At 50.5% G+C, this 17,526-nt stretch overlaps 1 protein-coding gene across 1 annotated transcript; it reads right to left on the reverse strand.

Annotated features, from left to right (window-relative positions):
* Positions 1–9,281: 9,281 nt before the first annotated feature.
* GPR27 (G protein-coupled receptor 27) lies at positions 9,282–10,424 on the reverse strand (the record flags this gene model as incomplete). The annotated part of the gene is made up of 1 exon (XM_084269787.1): positions 9,282–10,424. The coding sequence occupies one exon, from the start codon at positions 10,422–10,424 to the stop codon at positions 9,282–9,284; it is 1,143 nt and encodes a 380-aa protein (XP_084125913.1).
* Positions 10,425–17,526: the final 7,102 nt, after the last annotated feature.

Raw genomic sequence — 17,526 nt, forward strand, 5'->3', positions numbered from 1 at the left:
GTTGCCTTGATTAGATTACGTGCTTATTAGGAAAGGTGAAGCAAGGTGTTTTGGGTTTGTGGGTGCACAGCTGCCTGAGCAAGCACATATAAAGAGGCCTGGGGGGGCTAGAGGGAGAGCTCTGCTGCTGAGCAGGAGGAAAAACAGCTGAGGAAGTTCTATTGCTTAAAAAAAAAAGATAAAGTTGAAAAGTTTTTGAGTGAGGGGGTGATGTAAAGTAAATTCTCCTGGTTGTGTGGCAAATGGGACTTTGAGCTGTGTGGGTGCTTACCTGGGAGACAGGTTGCCCTAACCACAGCTCTGGTTTTCTAGGAGTAGTGGCTGAAGTGAGGGAAATGGTGGTGAGGCTGAAGGTTATCTCAGTCATTGGGAAAACAACATGGAGCAACACATGACTGTATGGAGAGCTTGAAGGTAAGAAACAGGGTTAAATGTGGTTTTATTTTGCTGCATGTGGGCTGGAAACTTTAGACTTCTTGTTGTCCTAAAATTCTCCTGCGTTAGAAGGTCTTATGGTTTACCTTGTCAGGAGATACTTTGCTAATTTGCCTCATCAGTATGATGCACCATAATGATGTATGATAACAGCAAGTATGACCGCAGACTGAGGTCCCAGTGATGCCTCCCTCCCCACCCCAGTAGCTCTCTGATTTGTTATTACTGCACAGATGGATGTTCAAAAGAAACAGAAGGTGCTAAGAATCCCTTGATTTAAACAAGATGTCTCAGGAATTTGATCTTGACAATGTGTAACATGTTTTCCAGAAGGAATTAAAAATTTGCAGGAAGAGAAAAGACTGTGCAAATACAAGAGGATTTTAATAATAGCAAAATCAATGTGCCTTTCTCCATTACAGAGATATGAAATGCCAAACCAGTGGGGGTACAGCTGTTAGACTAATCGATAATTCTGAGCACAGGAATGGAGATGAGCTTAATGCACATCAAACACCCAGCAAATCACCTGTCATTTCTCAAGGAGAGTCCTGAGTGCATGCAGCCTTAGTCTGTTGCAGTAGGATACGTCTCAATGATTTAGCAAGGCAGAATCCCTTGTAAGATCCAGCTACCTCAGAGGATGGTGAGAGGCTGGTCACTGGGGCTAGGAGAGGCTGAACATGAAGGGCTGAGGCTGGGTAAGCCTGGTGTACTGAAGGGAGGGCACAAGGGAGTGTGTTTCATGGTGAGGAACACAGCACAGGGTAACAGTGTGTGCAGGAAAGGAGGGATGAGCAGTATACCCACACAGCACACTTGTAAATGTCCCTTTGGTAAGGGTTTCCTGAGGGTCTGAGCATCAGGCAGCTTAGTGCATGCACCATGTGAAGGTAATGGTTTGACTGGGAAACTGGGTACGTGTTAATTGTGCACCCCAAGTTTCCAGAGCATCCCAGCTGGTGTCGGTGTGGCACTGGCTGCCTCTGTCCCCAGGAGGCTCCAAGTGTCAGAGACCAGGCACAGCACTGTCTGCGCTGTGTACACACACTGCTACAGCCTGGGCTATCCTGGGATGTGTAACCCAGGACCCTGTGCTGGGTCCTGGTGGGGGTGTGGGAAGGAGAGACCCCAGAGGGTGTGAGCAGGGTGGGGGGGGTGGTCCTGTGGGGTTCTGCACCGCACAAGCAGCGTATCTCTTCCCAGGCTGGGAATCTTATCCAGGCCTCCAGAAACCCGGGGCCGTTCCTGCACCGCAACACGTGGAAGGGATTAAATCTGGTTTTAAACATAACGCGGCTTTGTAAATCCCAGGGCTGCAACCCAGCTCAGAAGCAGACTGAAATATGGCCTGGATCCAGCCAAGCCAGCCGGGCTGAGCCTTCTTTATTCCATCACTCTCTTGCACGTGTGGGTGCGCTCATGTTATTTCATGCAGGCTTTTGCTGTCCCTTTCAGCACGAACGGGCAGCCGTGGCTCCTGGTGCAGAGAGCTCAGAAACCAATAAGCCTGCTATTAATTTCAAGGGGTGCAAAGCAGGGCCCACCCTTTATTTCCTTCTCTAGGCTATGCTACAGCCCAGGCAGCAGAGCACATCCTTAACTGCTTTCATGGGACTGGCCAGACAGGCTGGCTTGGGGAGAGGCACTGGTGAGGCAGCTACAAGCAGGCTCATTCTTTCCAAAAAATTTCACCGCATCCTGTCAAATTAGTAGATTTTATTTTCCCTCCCTTCCTCCCCACCCCCCCCCCCATCTCTTCTCTCACATGGGTGAAACCTTGAAAGGAAGGTTGTCCGTCCCCCCTCTCCAAACTCAATGGCAGAACTTCGTGACTGCGGTGGTGTCATAATTTCACCTCCCTCCCCACCCTGCTTTCATTAAAATCCCTGAAGTTGCTCACAAACCATTCACTTGTTGCAACAGAGGCTTGGATTTGGTTTACATCACTATGCTCAGACAGATATTGCACAAATGGAGAGTAAGAAAAAGTCTGTCTGTCTTTCTGAGGGTTTAGGGTCCTGGGAGGGTTGAAAATAGCGGCGACACCTCCATCCCCACAGGCACCACTGTGGGCAGGTCCTGCAGAGCCCGGCTTCTGCAGCATCCTTCATTGCCCTGCTGGGAAGCAGGCTGGTGGTGCTCAGCCTAAATGTGTCCATCCCTAAATGTGTCCATCCCCTTCTGGCTTTGCACCGTGGCTCTGAGCTATACCTTTGCCTGGGATTCTGCTGTCTCCTTGGCTCGGGTGCCCACGTTCTCCCCCTTTAGTCACACTGCAGCTTGGCTGAACATATTGCATGTTCATCCGCCTTCCTCCACACCCAGATGTCTTCTGCAGCTCTGCAGGAGCTTGATCCCTGGGGCAGCTCTGCTCCACAGGCACCCAGAGCTTGTGCCTCTGCCCTGGGACCCCTGCAGCCACCACTACCACACAGGGGACCGTCCCCTCTCCACCTTTCTCCTTGACAGGGCATGCTGGGGGACCTGCCGTGTACCATGTGGGTGCAAGGCCAAATGAGGAGGGAAGGAAAAGGAAAAAGCCCAGTTGATTTACTTGACTATCAAGCTACTCAACTGCTTCCTTTCCATCACCCTCCTGCGAGCGCTCGCTGACAGATGGGGACAGATTGAGTGGCTCGATGGAGTGAGGTAATATTCCGCTAAATCATTCCTCTTTCACTGTCAGAAAGTGCCCAGACTTCAGCCCTTCATTCTGAATCTTCCTGTGTTCTCCCTCTCTGGATTTTTTTTTAATGACAAAGCTATTGCAGCTTTTCCTCTGCTAAAATCTGAGAGAAGCAAGCGCTGGTATTTGGAAGGTGTGATAAACTGGGTGTTGTAAAACAGTTAGAAAAGGGAGGAGTGAATCACTGTGAGGCAGAAAGGGTTCTGGTGCTGTTTACTGGTGTTTCTGATCACTTTTTTGCCCTGTGTGCTCAGGCTGAGACCCAGACCCTGGTGCAGGGACCCCAGCTGGGCAGGCAGCCGGCTCTCGGGCAGGTGTGCCGTGGGCAGGCGCACAGGCTCATGCTGTGCGTCTCACAGATGGAGGATCCATTTTTTCCCTGGATGATTTGTTCCAATGGTTAATCATCCTCACACAAACACAGAGTTATATGGCGTTGTTTTTTTTTTTTAATGACACACCAGTAAATAACATTGGGAAACTTTAGGACAGGCTTTCTCTTCACTGGGCCATCTCTTGATTTCTGCCTACCCTATTAGAGTTGCGATGCCTGCTTAAAATTAACTGGGACTTCACAGCTTCCCTGCGCCCTTGCAAGACTGGCTTTGAACTTGAAAGCCTCCTACACAGAGAGTGCTGTGCTATCAACCTGGTCGCGGCAGAGGTGAAAAATATGACACCGAAGAAAGTGGCTTTCTGATAAATACATCCACAGTACAGCCGTGCATGACTCACAAGATCAAAGACAGAGTGCAAGTGCTGAGGTCATTAAACATGAATAGAAATATAGAAATGCAACAGCTTGCATTAAAGGCTTAGCTTGACTTTAAAGTTAAGCGATGAAAGCTTATGTAGTCAGCAATTGTTCCCCCGTGATAATGCTCTGCTCTTGCCATCGGTAGTTCCGTGCTTTGCAAAGGTGAGTAAGAATAATTAATCATTTTTCAGACAAAGTACCAAGGTGTGGGGCAGTTAATGACTTGCACCAAGTGGAAGTAGGCTCAGAACTGCCCAGCATCATCAGAGCGCCGCAGACGTCAGGCCTGTTGGAAACCCAGGTCTTGGTGACTGGTTCTACGAGCGATGGATGAGTAACGATTTACCCCACACAAGGCTCTTCAGAAATTGCATGGCATCACAAGTCACCAGTAAAAGGAGGTTTGGGGTAAGACTCTTGTTGGCTCAGCCCCAGCCCAGCGTGACTCCGTACTGGCTTTTAGGAGCCCATCTCAGCTGGCAGTCTTGCTCTGATGGTTCCCTTTTGTCAGGATGCCGTGTATTTTATAATATTCTGAAGCTTAAGAACACTGTAGCATGGAAGATGTTCCTGGTTTGTATCACAATAGAGTTAATTGTAGCCTGTGCAGTGTTGCAAGCAACTGTAGAGGAAGCTGTGCTAAAATTGAGGATTTCAGGGCACGGGTATTAGAAACCAGCTCCCCTGTTGTGTTTCTAATAATTTTTTGATTTGCAACATAACTACCTAATAAGGTTTCTGGGGTATTCCAATACCGCCCAGAATCATCTAATCTGCAGTCTAAGTTAATGAAGTGCCTTGAGACGCTTAACGTCACGTTCTGCTGGTACGTGGCTGTCAGTCTGTCCGGAGCCTTTGCTGGCAATTCTGAGCAAGTGGAGGTGCTAATAAGGAGCAAGGTGACTGTGCTTAACCCCATGAGGCAAGTGGCAGAGGTTCAGCCAAACTCCATGCATCTTTTGCTGGGAAGGGAGGGGAAAATGCCAGCTTTGCTCTCCTCTGAGCTCAGCACATGTCCCAGGGCAGCCCTGCAGCATATGGCAGAGCAGCCTTCTGGAGGTGTAGCTGTATCACATCCAGGTAGAGCCCCAGGAAGGAGTTGTTGCTATTGGACTAAGCCAAATTCCTGACCTTTCTTCAAGGCTACTGGCTTTGCACCATTCTGGAAGGCTGCTTTGTCTTCCCTGGTGCAGACCTGTTACTGGAAAAGTGAATGATGAGAGTTTGTGGGCTACACATCCCCCTGAGACCTTTACCCGATAACATAATTTAGCTGGGGCCAAATATTTCAGCCCCTTTCCTACCAAACTCTTTCCAAAGAGCACCCCACAGTACTCCAGGCATTGAGTGTGGTAAGTCAGGTATCACCATAGGCACTACTCACCAGGATGGCACACCAGTGTCATTTTTCAAGCTGTCCTGGCATTTAAGTTTGTGCTTAAAAACCTCCACTGACTTCAAGACTTTGGGGAAGCCTGTGAGGAATGTGTTAAATACCTGGTGAGTGAGTGAAGATGCCAGCAGCAATGAAGATTTTTCCAGTGTAACCACAACTCTCCACCACAGGTATGCAGAAGCCAGCGTGGTGTGACCTCTGAGCCAGACCACAGAGGATCCCTGGGAGAGATGAGGTTGGTATTTCCTGTGATACTCAGCACTTGTGTTACCCGTAACATGGAAAACTACCACACATCTGCCAGGAGGGGTATAGAGAAGGCTCGATCTGTATTCTGGTGAAGCACAGGTAGATGGAAGAGCTGGGAGAGCCCCGATGCCACGCAGCTCACTGAACCCTCTAAGTTCTTTGCCTTTTGGTGAGTGGGGATGGGGAGAGGGGTTCAGACCATCTGAGTTGTTGCAAGTGAGCCCAGGGCTTGCACAACAAGCTGCAATAGCTGCTCACGTGGACGTGGGAGGTGATTATTAACACCCAGCTCTCGCTGAGTCTCAGCCATTACTACTTTTGAGCAAGACCAGCGCTGCTCTGGTTTTTGGATGGGCAGCTGCAGGCATGGAGGCGTACAGCTGCTCCTTACAGGTCCCAACAGCATCAGAGATGGCTCCCTGGGCTCAGCCCTCTTTGTTATCTGTCTACTTTTGTTAAGCAGAGCAGGTTTTCATCCTCTCTGACACCTCTTCTCTGATCTTGGTCAAAGCATTTAATCTCTGTGACCCACTTTCCCCATATGCAGACTAAAGGATGCTGTGAGAACATGTTAATACTGTGTTTTGGAAATGCTATTTTATATTTTTTTGGCAACTTTCTTATCTTTTTTCTGCTTTCAGAAGGAATATTTATCCTCTGGTGTCTCTCCAGACCTTCCTGGGTTTTCCTACTTTCTTGGTGCCCTCTCAGCCAGCAGGACAGGCTTGCAGAGCGGTGTGTGTTGGTGTGCCAGCATCCAGGACCATTTCATTTTCTGCCATGTCTGTCCTTGATATTAAGTTTGACACTTTCTGGAATGAAGCCCTATTGTACAACACCCATCTAAACCATCAATTAAAGCTACTGGAGTCCCTTCTCTTTGGTGCTAGTGTGGCCAGTATCATAATCTACCTGATATTACAAGAACCTAAAATACAAAATTGACTTCAAACAGCACTGATTCTGCCCTTGAGGTACACCACAAGTTTTGAGACAGTCCTGGAAGCTACATGCAAAAGGTATGGCATACAGATACCCTTTTTATACTTCATTTTGTATCCTTTTGGTGTAGCAAGGTCGTGTCTGGCTGCTGCTGCTGGGAGACAGCGAAGCATCCGTTATCTCCAGCAGGTAAGGACCAGACTCACCCATCTCCCCACGGTATCTCTGTGATGGGGGATGCCTATGCACAGAGATAGGCACTCAGTACAGCAGCACAGCTTGATAAGCTAAATCTAAATAAAACCATCAGGTCACACAAAGGTGATACTTTTTTTTTCCATCCCCCGCATATGAGACTATACAACTTGTGCTTAATTTTTCTAGAAGTGAAAAATCTGGTCCTTGCAGCTTTTAAGGAGGTTTTAAAATAGCTATTCTCCCATCTCTGTGGTTTAAATAGAATCATAACCATACTACTTATAGCTTAGGAAAGAGATAGGATGCCAAAACACCAGGCATTTTTAATACTGTAAGAGAAAGAAAACATTGGCTTGGGTACCAGCAGGATTAGGAAAAAGAAGGCAAGATGGGAACTGGAGGTCAAAGCACTAGGTCTCTACAAATGAAGTCCCTTAATTTGAAGGAAATAGATTTTGCAGAAAGTTGGAACCCCACTGAGGCACCCTAGAACAGGCATGGAAGGTATGCTTGGAATACAGCCCCCAATCACAGCATCTATGCCTTGCCTCCAAGTCTTTGTAACACAACTCTACCAGATTAGTCACCAAGATTTGCTATCAAATGGCCTGATATTCCAGGATTAAAATCAAATTAGCCCTGATAACCAACTTCTGCCCTGATCTGAAGTTCTTGACAGCTTTTCTTCTGCACCCAGATGCATTTTCAGGCAGCTTTGGAAATGATCAAGTCTCTTTGTTTCCAAGATACTCCATCCATGGTTGTGTTCCTTAGCCCAGCTCTGGCACTATGAAGACAGCTCCATCTTCCTCCTGCCTGCCTTCTCTGCAGCTATGTGAAAGCTCAAACTGCAAACTTCTCAGCATGCACTTTGAGAAGTGTTGCCTCTTTGGTGTTTGGATCCAAGCTGGAGGTGGAAAGCAAGACCTAGAACCAAACCAGAACCTTCCCCTAGCTTAGTTCCCTGACTAAATCTGGAGCTGCCACCTCAGCCCTCTTCTGATCTGTCACATGCCTCTTCAGTGCTCGCTTCATGGGACAACTGTTTCTCAGTTGGTGTCTAACAGCTTAGGACTGCTCTCTGCAGAAATGCACTTAGCACAGAGATTTCTTCATGGAGAGTGAGCTGATCTCTGTCATTCTGTGTGCAACTTGCTCCAGCAACTGCAGTGATCAATGTTTGTTAGATGCTAAGGGATAGATCTGAAAGCAAGCAGGGACAGCCTCCTCTGAGACAGCTAAGAAGTTGTGTCAGAATCCTGTCACCAGGCTGCTGGTTAAAATACTTTCAGAGAAGTTTCTGTAGAACAATAAAGCAGGTTAAGAATGCCATGCTCAGTAATTAGAAATTACCTGTTAATCTAGTTTACAAGAGAGTACAGTATTAACCAAGCCACGATGTTAAACTGCCACCTAAAACTAGCCATCCACAGTGATGTGTGCTCTTTTCTATCATTAAGCAGAAGTCTGGTTTCAGCAGACACAAAGGATTGTGCTATTTAAACCTGTTGCCCACGATGAACTTAAGTCTTCTTAAAAATCGCTTTAGTCACTTTTATTGGTATAAACACCTAAATTGAGATCTAACAGCAAATAAGGATTGTGCTTGTCCATAATAACCTCAGCTGTGAAATCTATTTGGACACAAGACATACAACCTTCCACATACACAAGTTATTTGTCAGCAAAGCAGAATGCTGCCATCCTGAAACAATTACATACAGTAAAGGTTTTCAATATTTTATTAAAGAAAACAGTCAAAATGTACAAGTATTACCCAGGTTTGTAGATAACTTCCTATAAAGGCAGTAAAATATGAATTTCAATCTAGGCTTTAAAAACTGCTATAGTTGATTATTTTTAAAGTTGGTATTTTTTTTTAAAATCACGTTTCACAAATATTTTGGAAATATTACCAAATGAATAGTGCAACAAGAAAATTGAAATTAGTTCTACACTGTTTGCATGTCAAGCAAAAGTTATAACTAACTGCTTCAAATACTCAAACCATTTGAGAATGAATGAACCCAACAGCTCCCACCAAAAACTGACTTCTGACCACATTAGGAATGTCCTCTTCTTGTTCTTCGCTTAAAATCAAATAATAATAAAACAACACCTCTTGAGGTCATCAAAAATAACTTTAGTATAAAATTGTCTTGGCCCTTATCAAATATTACATGAGTAAAATTGTTAAGCCTTTATCAAAACAGACAGGAATAAGAAAACAAACAAACAGAAAATGTCATGGCCTTAATCCATTATCTGTTGGAATCATGTCTAGAAACATTAGAAGCAAGACCAGAAACTTGGAGCCCTGTTTTGTTTTTAAAAACCACACAATCACGGAGAAAAACAGCTGCTTACTGCCTAAGGTTTGGGGAGGGGGGGTGTTCTGCTCGAGTACCCGTTCCCATAGACAGCAAACTTTTATGTTCTGAAGAGAGCATACGCAAAATATAGAAAAATAAATAAAATAGCTTCTTACAGCCTAAGGTTTGGGTGCTGGGTGGTGGTTTAGTATGTCCCACACAGGTCACACTCTCTTGCGATCATATGCAGAAACATGGAAAAAGTGATATCCATCTTTCTTTTTTAGAAAGAGAAAAGCCCCCCTACATCCCAAAGCTCTTGAGATCACAAAGGATGGTGCCCTGGGTGCTCTGGATGCTTTGGCAGCACGGGAAGTGGGCTCGGAGACAGACCCTGAGCTCCTTGTTGAAGATGAAGCAGAGGATGGGGTTGACCCCTGCCTGGGCAAACGTCATCCAGACAGACGTGGTCAGGTAGACCTGGGGGATGGAGCTGGCCTTAATGAAGACCCGCAGGTAGCAGGCCACAATGTAGGGGGACCAGAGGAGCAGGAAGAGCAAGGTGATCATGTAGAACATCTTGCAGAGCCTTTTCTCCATCTTAAACTCCTCCAGCACCAGCAGCCTCTTGATCTGGCTGTGGGTGGCCTGCCTTATGCCCACAAGGGTGGGTGGCGTGGGCCCCCTGCCAAAGCCAGCCGTCCAGTTTGCTGCTGCTTGGCCAGTGGCTCCCGGCCCATGGAAGGTCCAGTTCTGGCTGATGGCCGGTACCAGCTGGGCTGGCTTCATCTTTCGGTGGCCGTGGATGAAGAACAGCAGCTTGATGTAGACCAGGTGGGTGGCGGCAATGACAGCCGCCAGCATGAGCATGAAGCCCAGCGTGTCGTTGGCCTTGACGTAGCGGTGCTCGAAGATGCACTGCTCCTCCTCCCGGATGAACTTGTAGGTGCCCACGTCGAACACGGGGGGGAAGGCCATGGCCATGGAGAGGGTCCACACCATGCACACCACAGCCAGGCAGGTCCAGCCCGTCATGCGCTTGGCGTAGAAGCGGTGGTGGGCAATGGCCATGTAGCGCGTCACCCCCACGCAGAAGAGCAGGAAGGCAGCGTGGAAGCAGAAGAGCACGGCCAGGAAGGCCAGCACCTTGCAGCTGAGGGGGCCGTGGGGCCAGGCGGCCCCGCTGCGCACCGACAGCATGACGAAGGGGAAGCAGGCCAGCGAGCGGAGCCCGTCGGCCAGGCAGAGGTCCAGCAGCAGGTAGTACGGGGCGCGGTGCAGGTGCCGGTCCTTGAGGATGAGCCAGGCGAAGAGCACGTTGCCTGCTAGGCTCACGCAGAGGATCAAGCCCAGGGTGGCCAGCTTCAGCCCGGAGGCGCTCAGCAGGCCGCCGGCGCTGGGCAGGTGCGGGCTGCTGCTGCTCCCCAGCTCGCTGCTGTTCGCCATCGGGTCCTTCCTCCTCCACCTCCTCCTCCTCCTCCTCGGCGGCGCCGCGCAGGCAGGGCCGGGGTCTCAGCGTCGCGGCGGCGCGCCGGGGCCGAGGGCCGCGCCGCCCGGCGCCCCCATGCCCGCCGCCGCCGTCCTGCCACCGCCGCCAACGCCGCCGCCGCCGCCCCGGCCGCTCCGGCGACGCGGGGCGCTGCCGCCGCTCTCCCCGCGGGCCATGCGGCTCCCCCGCCCCGCGGCCGCGCTAGGGCCGCGCCCGGCGCCGCCGCCGCCCCATGGGGATGGGGGATGCACTGGGGGAGGGATGGGGGGGGGGAGTAAACGAGGCGCGGAGCGGCGCGGAGCCACCCCCTTACCACCGGCGAGCTGCTCCTCCGCGCCGGGCGAGGGGCCGGCCGAGCCTGCGCACAGCGGCAGCGGCTCTGCCCAGCTCCTGCCGAGGACAATGGGGTAAATCCCCCTCCTTCTTCCCTTCCCTTCCCTCCTCCTCCTTCCCTCCGCCCTGCCTCCGCCCCCCACCCCTCTCCGCGCAGCCCGGCCCCTGCGGAGCGCGGGGCTGAGTCACCCGCGCAGCGGCGCGGAGTGGCGAGGAGGTCCCGCTGCCGCAGCGGGGCTGGGCTGGGAGCGGCGCGGTGGTCCCGCTGCCGCAGCGGGGCTGGGAGCGGAGCCGAGCCGCCCGCAGCCGGGGACCCCGCCGGCGCCCGCCCTTCTCCCGCTGCTGGGGCGGAGCGGGGAGGGCGGGGGGAGGAGGGGCGCGTCGGCGGGGGTGGGTGCCGAGATGGGGCTCGGAGGCACCCGGGGTGAGCGCGGGCATCCCTGCGCCGGGGCGGGGTGGGGTGTCCGGCCGCTGCCGCCGTCCCGCTGCGGGGTGGCCGCACAGGGACCCCCGTGTCCTCCCGTGGGGGTGGAGTGGCGGAACACGGTGTGCGTGACACAGGTGTGTATGTGCCCATGTACACGCGTACTGGTACCTGCTGTGCATGCGTATTGATCCAGCATACCCCTGCGCCGGTGGCAGACCGGCAGGATGCTTATCGCCATGCTTTCGCTAGGTTTAGCCGTTCCAAACAGCCAGTTAATTCTCTCTGAGTGCAGGGGAGGCGGTCCGGTAGTGCCTGTTGCAGAGGAACATCTGGGAGCCCCGACCCTTGGTGGGCAGGGGGGCTTGCAGGGGAAGATTTGCAGCGAGCTCACATGGTGAACGTCTCGGTGTGAACATCAAGGAAAAGCTGCCTGTGTGAGTCCAGAGCTTGACATTTGGGGTCTGACTGGGGTTCCCAAGAAGGGAGAAGGGAAGGAGAGGTGGCAAAATCACCATGCTGATGCTTTCTGTGTGTCTGTGTTGTGCAAGGGGCTTGCCAGCTCCCTGGCTCAGTTACGCGCAGCCTGTGGAGGGCTGGGCAGGTGTCTGTGAGAGGAGTAAAACACCTTTGGCCTAATTAGCACGGATCTTCTGTTGATGTGCCCGTGCAGATTTTTAACAGGCAGTTTAATTAATGTAGGCCAGCGAGACGCAGAGCCTTGTCCTCTCTCGCCCACTTTGCCATCCTTGGGTATGTAGGGCAAGGCCCCTCTGTGTGCCTTGTAAGGCACGCACCACCGCCTGGCCCTGGGCTTGCTGGAGATGCTAATGCAATTACTGTACTATTACTGAGTTCCCTTCATGGCCTCTTGTGAAGGACGTGTCTGAAATCCTTTTTGAGCATTCTATTAAAAGCCATCAGTAAATTCAGTGTTATTCCAGGAACGATAGCAATTAAATCATCTGCATCAGCCCCAAAAAGCGGATGTTGGTGGAGCAGCTTTTAAGTGGATCTTTCTGGCTGGTTTCAGAAAGTCTCACTGCATCTGGCAGGGGCCAGGTACCGACCTCAGCTGTGCCACCAGCCATCCAGAGCATTTCAACCATGGTAGAACCAAAACCAGACTTTGCTCCAAAAGATGTGTTGAAGCCAATCTGTGTCACGTGCAGGACTTTATTCGCCAGCGGATCTGGTTTGTAGCTCTTATTTATTGCTAGCATTAGGAGAGCAAAGAAATCCAGAGAAAGGGGGGAAAAAAAAAACCTAAAAGAGGCAGATAATTGAGGCTGCTTTTTGCTTCCTACCAGTACATCTGAGCTGCTTTCAGTTGTTAGGTTTCTCGTTTGCGCCGAAGTTTTACTGTGACAGAGAATTGCCCACGGGTTGTTCAGTGCTTTGTGCAATTTTCAAGGTGTTTCTCACATTCCGAGCGGCGACTGGAGCGCCGGGTGTGTGGTGCCCCCTCGGCGGCACCAGGAGTGGTGCCTTTCTGGAGGAGCCGGGGACACCGCGTACCTCACTTGTCCCCCGTGCCATATGTCACAGCGTTGAGGGACTCTCCCACGGCAAGGTGCCAGCAGCCAAAGTGCTTTGCCAAGCACAGGTATGAGGATGGGTTGTGCTTGAAGGCATGTGGCTTTTTGGAGAAGCAGAGGAGACCTTCTGGCCCGTGTTAGCTCTGCAATCTTTGCCATCAAGTGAGGAAAAGGGAACAACACACCTGCTTCCCTCCTCCGTGCCTGTGGGTAGGTTTTTTTCCTCTCCCTGAACACTCGCCAGCACAGCTGAGCTGGCTCAGGAGCTGCTGTAATTCACTGCTATCTTGCCAGGCCAGCAGCAAATTGCTAGCTCATCTTTCCCCCACCTGTAGTGAGGGGAGAGCCGGCAGGGAATGGTGCTTCATCCATCTTCCCAGGCCTGTTCCCCTGATGGGGCAGCGATGTAGTACTGTAGGCAAGCCAGGAATTTGGGGCCAGCTTCCTTGCAGGGTGGGCTGTGGGGTGCGATGCTAAAGGATTAGCCAAAAGGAATGGGGGAAATAAGGGACAGGTTGGGGGGTTAACAGTCTTCATACAAGTGGGATCCTTCCCTTCCAAAGGGACTAACATGGAGTTAGACCTGCTGGGATAACTCTGCCTGTTAGTTACACCACAGTCCTGGTTCTCATCTCCTTGGTCCTCGACAGAGAAAACCCTCCCTGCCCCAGCAAGGTACCACTATGCAGGCAGGACATGCCTGCACCTTGGGCACTTTGTCTCCCCTTTGTCTCAGTCCCATCAATTTCAACCAAGTTCCTCAGTCTCAGGTTGGACATTAGAACAGTGCCACATTTACAGCAGTTGATTAAATGGGGTGTTTAATGACTCCTCTGCCATTGCAGAGCTGCTCAAGGAGCTCTTCCAGCCCACTGGGGCTGCGGTGCCCGGGGAGGTCTCCACCACTGAGAGTCAAAAGGAGCAGCAGGGACCTCCTGACATCCCCACAGCAAACCCTTTGCCTTTTCTGCTGCCGGACACCCAGCCCCCAGCTGAGCAGGAGCATCTTTGCACGCAGTTGTACCCCTGGACACAGCACTGCAACACCAAGCTCCCACCTCCAGCGCCCAGGCAGGGGCTGAAAACACTGGGTCTGTGCTGAGTTGGACACAGCCAGGCAGGAGCCAGATCCATCGCAGCAGCTGTGGGGAACAGGTAATTTCCAGCAATTGTAATGGGTGTGTTAAGCTATTTCCCTTTCTCACTTCAATCACTTTCATAAAACGAGTTTAATGAGGAGCTATTCTCTGCTTACAAAATGGTGCTGCACAAGATAGATGGATTCCTCTGACCTTTCAGTGTGCTTTACTTGAATTGGCTGCCTCTTCATGTTCCCCACTCACTGCTTCGAACAGGAAAGACAGCTGAAATACCGACTCTTAGAGAAAATGCTGTGGCATAGTGCCTTCTTTCCACCAGTCACCGGTGTTCTTCCCAAAGACTTAGCTATTTATTATTGGTGGTGTTATTTGTGTTCTCATGCCTTGGAGCTCTGCATAATGTTTCTGGAAATGAAAGCGTTCTGTTATCCTCGGTACTGCTGTAGTAGAAATCGGTGTTATCTCTGAGGTGTCAGAAGAGAAGTAGGAAATGTCCTGGCATGCCTGAAGGACAAACCCAGAGCCCCTCCGTGGCGGAGATGCCATCAGAAGCAGGACAGGTGAGCAGTCAGCCACAGCAATTTTGCTGTCAAAGAGAATTTAGGCAAGGAAAAGTTTTTCAGGCTTAGTAATCAAGGAGATAGAAAGGTCAGTCTGGGGCAGAAAAGGGTAACGGAGGCTTGAGTAGGATGCTGGCACAGGAAAGATTTGGATCCTCCTTCCCAGCTTCCTGTAATTCCCAGGCAGCTCTTCGGATGACACTTGTTATTTATGTTATCTTTGCACCTAACAGAGTGAGTCAGGGACCAAGGTGCTACATAAGCGAATGAAAAGCTGTCCCTTTTCCAAAGGAACATAAAATCCCAACTGTGAGATGGGAGAGAGCACCAATATGGACCCCAGAGAAGCGTGAGGATGAGCAAACAGCGAGGCTGCAGCCTAGGGAGCGGTATCAGTGTAACTGTGGCCATCACTCATCCCTGCACAGGGAGGAGAGCACGCAGGAAGATAATGAGGTAGGTTTGTGGGTGTTTACAAGGATCATGATATTACTTCATGACGATGGCAGAACAGAAGATGGCACATTCAGGTAATGTTTGGGCACTGCCTAACGTGAAAACAGCGTGAGAAGTTTTAAGTCTGCAGAATTTACACTACTGTCCAATGTGAACTAGTACCCAACATATCTGCATTGCACAGGAGTCGTGCTTGCTCTTTGTAACTGGGGTGCAGCCATGGTACGTGCCAGTGGGAATGAAAACAGATTTTCCAATGCTGGAAACCCCCCGACCCACCTTTCACTTGGGTCAGGTTGGGTATGGGGACTGGGGACGGCCATCAGGCTGGGAAGACCATGGGCAAGCAGAGGCCAGACCCTTGGCCAGCAAAGCACCAGTGAAGCATTTTGGATGTGGTTTTTGTTCACAGAAGCGTTAGCACGGTCGTGCAAAGTGTACAGGTGACATCAAAGAGGATGAGGGTATTAATGTCACTGCTGAATCCTGATTTCCTGGATGGCAGCGGAGGATCTGCAGGCGAACAGTCACATAGCTGCATCTCTCTGGCAGAGAGGTATCTGACAGCTAGAGATCACATTTTTCAAGGGCTTATTCCTGACTGTTTAATACTTCATACACTCTCTTGGGGAGGGAGGAGAGAAGAACGGAGGAGTATATTTGGCACAGCAGGGAAGTGGACTCGGGTCTTTTCCATCCCTTAGTGCTGTGCTGTTGCAGAGGGAGAGAAAGCCTCCTTCCACAGCGGTACTAATCCTCCTCCACAGCGAGCTGAACGTTTTGAACTTGAACAACTCCTCTCATTTTTCCCCCATGTGATTGTGAGTCAGGCTGAGCTTCTCTATTCTTCTCCATAATTGAGTAGGAGATTATTTTGACTGGAAATAACCAGACACAGGTATCATGGCTATGAATGCCTCCATGCATGCCACTTGCTGAAAGTTCTGTAGCCTTCTGCAAAGGGAGCTGGTCTTTAAAGACTTGGCTCAATGGAGAGGGAAGAAAAGCAGAGGGGAAGAATAGCTTCTTCCTGCTCACTTCTATCACTGGCTCTGCTAAACTTAACCTGCCAAATTGTTGGTGACACACTGTTCTTCAGAAGCAGGTCTTTTGTGCTAGACCTCCCCTGTGACACTGGGAATGGCAGTGAGACAGGAAATATCCATGACATGGTGGCTTTCTACAGAAGCTTGTAGCTGCAATTCCAGTCCTATGGGCACGCAGAGAAAGTTAGGGAAAGCTGTTCCTCTAAAATCTCCAGGGGGAAACTCTCCAGGCACAGATTTTCTTGTTTCTTCTCCCCCTCTCCATGGGCTGCCTCCGCTGCTGTGGCAGGTGATGCTGCCAGACACTGTGCCCTGCCAGTTCCAGCTCTCGGTGGGTACCAGGGAGGAGGGTGCAGCCCTTCCTCAGGGCTGAGTTTTAGCTATGCTCTCTTCTACTAGCAAAGCCAGATACCAAGGAGCATTTCAGAGGATCAAGCTTTCTCCAGTTTGTCTGTAAGCAGGATTGATTCAGGCTCTTGAACCAGCCTGCTGCAGCCTAGCCAACTCCAGAAGTTTTATCTGCACCGTAGCAAACTCAAGCTCCTGCTGTTCTGGTTGTGCATCTAATGTCTCAGCTGCTTACTGAGGAGCTAATGAGCTTTTGGAGATACATGGGTGCTATAAACTCCTTAGGCCAGAGATAAGCGGCTTATTGCCTCTAGGAGCACTGCCAGCCCTTGGCTCTGCCGCTGCGGTGCTTCTCAGGCCCCGTGTTCTTCGTTAGCAGGAAGGGTTATGATGGCTGGCAATAAATAAGTGTACACCTAATTACATGCACCCGTGCCTGTGCTGCAGCCATCCTCACAAGCTGAGGTAGAGTGTGGCAAATGGGCAACAACAGGATTTGCACGCTGTGTTGTCAGGTCTCCCAGCATGACTGACTTCAGCCCCGGCGCAGGGGTTGTGCCATCTCATCAGTGCAGGATGGATCCCCCACCCTTGTCACGGTGAAATGGCCTTTGGTGCCTAACAGCAAATTCACCACAGGCAGCATGGGCAGCTGCAGGACAAAAGGTGACTGTTTTGATTATGAAGCAACTTCTTTCCATCGCTTTTCCTTGCTCTGCTTTTGGGTAGACCCACCATGAGTGCCTGCCCAGAAAATTCACTGGGTTAGAAGAAGAAAAGGTAATGTACAACTGAATATTCATTTTCAGAGTCACAGTGAAAGTGGGTTTTTACTCCCTTGGTATGAGCTTAGCTCTTGCTGTTCTCTACTCAGTGTCTGTGGTGTCTGCCATCAAAAGCAACCCTGCTGCAAATGGTCACCAGGCTGAGGTTGCTACTCTTGCTGTAAAGAGAGCCTTCAAATAACATCTGCTCGGCTAGTCAAGCATCCTCATCTTTATTATTGTATATTGTACATTTCCCCCCCCCCCTTTACATATTACCCAGGTATAGATATATGTATATGCAGCACTCTCTCAAGGTATAACTAGGAATATAATTTGGTGTGCGATTCTCGAATCGCTCTCCTTGGAGCAGTTTTGGAGTTAATCACTGGGGAGAGTTACCTGAGGTGCTAGAGGTACCTTCCGACACAATCTTTTAACCTCCCTGAATAAAATCTGAGAGCTGGTTTCTTTGCTGCTCTGTGATCAT

The sequence above is a fragment of the Gallinula chloropus genome, assembly GCF_964237585.1.
Source record: "Gallinula chloropus genome assembly, chromosome: 12".
Taxonomy (NCBI): domain Eukaryota; kingdom Metazoa; phylum Chordata; class Aves; order Gruiformes; family Rallidae; genus Gallinula; species Gallinula chloropus.